At 36.4% G+C, this 4487-nt stretch overlaps 1 protein-coding gene across 1 annotated transcript; it reads left to right on the top strand.

The window, feature by feature from the left end:
* Nucleotides 1-1911: 1911 nt before the first annotated feature.
* On the top strand, nt 1912-2820 carry LOC106135556 (succinate dehydrogenase [ubiquinone] iron-sulfur subunit, mitochondrial-like). The gene has a single exon (XM_013335903.2). The coding sequence runs from the start codon at nt 1912-1914 to the stop codon at nt 2818-2820; it is 909 nt and encodes a 302-aa protein (XP_013191357.1).
* Nucleotides 2821-4487: the final 1667 nt, after the last annotated feature.

Raw genomic sequence — 4487 nt, 5'->3', positions numbered from 1 at the left:
TTTAACCCTCGACCTAAAAGAGGGGTGTCAATTTTACCGTGTGTGTTTTGTTTTTGCCGTGTGGTTTCCGGCAGTGCCGTGTGGTTCCCGGAAGTGCCGTGTGGTTCTCGGCACCAATACAAAAAGAATAGGACCACTCCATCTCTTTCCCATGGATGTCGTAAAAGGCGACTAAGCGATAGGCTTATAAAATTGCGATCCTTTTTTTAGGCGATGGGCTAGCAACCTGTCACTATTTGGATCACAATACCATCATTAAGCCGAGTAGCTAAACGTGGCCATTCAGTCTTTTCGGGACTATTGGCTCTGTCTACCCCGTAAGGGATACGTGACTATATGTATGTATGTATGTTTTGTTTCTCTCCCTCTTTTCATAAGACTGGTTTTCTCACGCTATACTGCAGCATGACAGTTACAGTGAAAAAAGTTATTTGTACTTTTTAAAGTGGTTGAAAGTCACTAAGCAATTCAAGTCTGTCATTGCAAGTGATTTATTTCTTTTATTATTATTATATACTATTATATGAATCTCAATTCTATCAGTAAGCCAAACAACTGAACATGAGCTTTAAGTATTTTAAAGACTGTTAGCTCTGTCTACCCCGCAAGGGATATAGACGTGATTAAATGAATGTCTGAAATTTGTAGCATTAAATTTTTCCAAAAGACACGAGATCACGTACGGCGTATTTTAATAAATACTACCTCTCTCTCTGCACGTTTTTACTTCGTTCGTTTTTTTTTTGCAATAAAAGTCCATTTAGCCGAGCCCGCAGACAATGGAATAAAATGCAAAAAGCTTTTATTATTCAGCATTTGTATCTATTTCCCAAAGAACATTCGTAACGAGTGCACGCTTTTCAACAGGTAGTAATTTTTTTGACGAAGTTAATATTAAAATCAACGAAAATGCAAACCTTTTTCTTCTTAATTTTGCTTATCAGTTTTTTTTTTAATTTTGCTCTTTTGTTGAACGTTAAACGTGACTGTATGTAAGATTTGTGTAGTTGTTATAAATAAACTCAATAACTTATAGAGTATTTTATAAAATAGTCACAAGATTTTTTGGAAAATTTGGAAAATTCCCAATGGGGCGAAGCTTGGGGCAAAAGTCTAGTAAGTATTTTAATAAGTTATTACCATACTTACTTTGTTATTACTAAAAACAATGTAGGATAGTGTGGACGAGCATTTATTCCTCTGTAATAACCCAAGGCGAGCCACATGTTGGATATTTTTACTAAATTATGAGCGGAATGAGAACTCAAAGCAATTTAATTCCTTTGTGAAATAATCTCACATCTTAGGCATTCCTGTTAGACGGTTTCATTATTATAATCAAAAGTTAATTTGTTCATCTTCTAGCTTAGTTTTATTAGTCCTAAAACTTTTTGCATTTTGATAATGAGTAAAAGTAAAGAGTATTTATTCAATGTACACCCTTAAAAAAAACAACAATATAAGTATTAAAGTACGTTGGATGTTGTTCCCGCATTACAGAATTATTGAAATGACTGGCTGTTCTATCAACGTACACTTCTAACTACATCCAGCTGAAATTTGGAATGCAGGTAGGTACTATGATTAAGGTACCCGCTAAGAAAGGATTTTCTGAATTTCCCCCGGGAATGGTTATAAGCGGGATATTTCGTTTTACGTAGACAACGCCGCGGGTTAATACATATATATATATATATATTTAAAACTGGTAAGGTAGTTACTGTACGAAGGTTTTAAGCTCTAACATACATGAAGTAAAGTTTAAGCCGTAAATCTGACGTAAGTCATTTAAGCTTTCAAATAAATATAAATAAATTTTGAGATTATAAATATTCAACAAGGATTATTAATTTGAAAGCAAATGTTGCGAAAATAAAAAAGAAATAGACATCTAATTATAAACTCTGAATCATGAAATCATTATTCCGTTCATCATATAGAGGTATATGGGAATCGAATTCTTGTACAGTTTTTTCCAGACATTACGCCGAGAAGCCAGAAAAGGCGGTTGAACCGCAGAGGATTTTCAAGGTCTACCGATTTGCTGGCATACAGAGTAATGAAGAACCAAAGATGCAGACCTTCGAACTGGACGTCCGGAACTGTGGAAACATGGTTCTGGACGCGATGATCAAAATAAAAGACATGGACCCCACTTTTACTTTTCGGAGATCCTGCAGAGAAGGAATTTGTGGTTCTTGTGCCGTATGTCTCCAAGGTCACAACTGCCTCGCTTGTATCACGAAGATACCTAACGCGAAGACCATCACCATCCATCCTATCCCTCACATGTACGTCATCAGGGATCTGGTCGTCGATATGACCCATTTCTTTAACGGCTATAACAGTATACGACCGTATTTGATAACGAAGTCTGGTAAACCGCCGGGTGGCGTACAATACGCGCAGAGCATTCAGGACAACTTGAAACTGGTCGGTCTTTACGAATGTGTGCTGTGTGCTTGTTGTTCAACCTCTTGTCCTAGCTATTGGTGGAACGGGAGGAGGTTTCTGGGCCCAGCGACCCTCCTGCACGCTTATAGGTGGGTTATTGACACTAGGGACGTTGACACACATAACAGATTGGCGGATTTGAGAGACGATTTCAGAGCATTCCGTTGTCACACAATTCTGAACTGTGCGCTGGCGTGTCCTAAGGGATTGCATCCAGGATTCGCTATCGGTAGGTTGAAGAGATTAATATCTGGGCTCGATAAAAAGCCTCTGCCTGAGATGGAACCTTTGAAATTTGGTGGATCATCAGGCGGTTCTTCATGTGGTACATCAGGGTCCCCTCCACTGAGCGGGTGTGTTAAGTGATCTATTCAGGCGTGGTTTACAAACGTTTTTAAAATCATATTGTGTTTAAACTGAATTTAGTTATGAGATAATTTTTTTAACGAGTTTATGTGATGTGAAATACAGTTTTAATAAAATATTATTTTGCACTAGCTTTTGAATGGATTTATTTGGCTTTGTTGGCGTTTAGCTAGACTCGGTAAATATTTGATATACCAATGAAAAATAATAAAACAAATAATTTTTATGAATATATTATGTAAATATTGCAATAGTGGATGTAATAATGTTCCTTAGTGCATACAGGTATGTAGGGATAGGGGTTCATTTTTCAAAAAACAGGATCTTTAAATTGCGTTTATTTCCAACCAAAGAAATAAGTTTTTAAAAATAGCACAGGGCGAGCAACGTATTCGTACAATCGTAATAAAAAATGGCAGTCTGTTACCTCTTCTCTTTTACTCATGCCTTTCTCTCACTCACACACCCGTCTAGAAACTTACGTACGTCCGCTAACATTCATCATCGTACTACTAGTTCAAAAACAAGAAACACATTCCCACAGGAATTTTATATACCAACATCACAGATTTAAAAGATTGGTAGGTAATGTGGTTGACCACAGACATATAAAATGTTTAAATCTGTGATAAAAACGATAACCAATGACTGTTTGGTAAGCCTAGACCACATCAGGAGGTCTAAGGTTTATATTCAACCTTATTTTCACGCGACCCCATTCTACCCTCAAACTACACGGCTTAAAAGATAAACTAACGGTTTAAAATATATAAGCGGGTATAACATCGTCTTCTGATAGGGTAGTACCGTTTGACAAGGGTAAGGATTTATTGATAGTCCTTGTAGGATCTACGGTAAGCGGGACACGACGGCCGAGACGCGATATCTTATTTTTATGCGGTGATTATGCGACCATTTGTAGGGTAAGCGTTATAGCGAACTGGTAGATAACATAGTAGGTGACTTAGCTTGTAAGGCTTACATATATTACAATAATCACTTGTAGACAGAGCCAACAGTCTCGCAGACTGAAATTTTTAGAATAGGAGCACTTGATCTTTTTTACATGGATATCGTTAAAGGCAACTAAGTAAATTTAATAGGTGCACACTTCCTTTCCCTCAATTCATCCCTCGTATACTGTAAAATTCCATCAAGGTGAAAGACTTCAAAACTTGAACTCTCTTTAATATCTGAATCTCAATTCCATCATTAAGCCATAAAGCCTTAAATGAGAACTTCAAGTCTTTTAGTTCTTCTTCAAGTCTTCTAATATCTATATGTTTGTATATTAATAGTCCTGACTACACAAACATATATATATTGAAGTTAACAGTTTTAAGTAGGTACAACAGCATAATTCAAGTTGGTAATAGAGACGAATTTGCAGTGAATTTGAAGTGTTGTTTTCTGTACACAACGGGAGGTCGATAGCAAGTTAACTTATTGTTATTTTGCGATTGATATAGGTTCATTCGTGATACAAGTTTACTATGAGGACCGTGATTAGGGTAAATAGTCGTCTAGTTCTCGTTAAAGGTCTACCACGTTAGTTTTGTGAATAAATATATCTTTACAGTCAGACTGACTTTGTATTCAATAGTACATTTTTATTTTTGGACTATGTTACTGATTCCAGTTTTTTGACCGATTAAACAGTGATATTA

This window comes from Amyelois transitella, chromosome 21, assembly GCF_032362555.1.
Source record: "Amyelois transitella isolate CPQ chromosome 21, ilAmyTran1.1, whole genome shotgun sequence".
Lineage (NCBI taxonomy): Eukaryota > Metazoa > Arthropoda > Insecta > Lepidoptera > Pyralidae > Amyelois > Amyelois transitella.
This window is presented reverse-complemented; position numbering and strand designations above follow the sequence as displayed.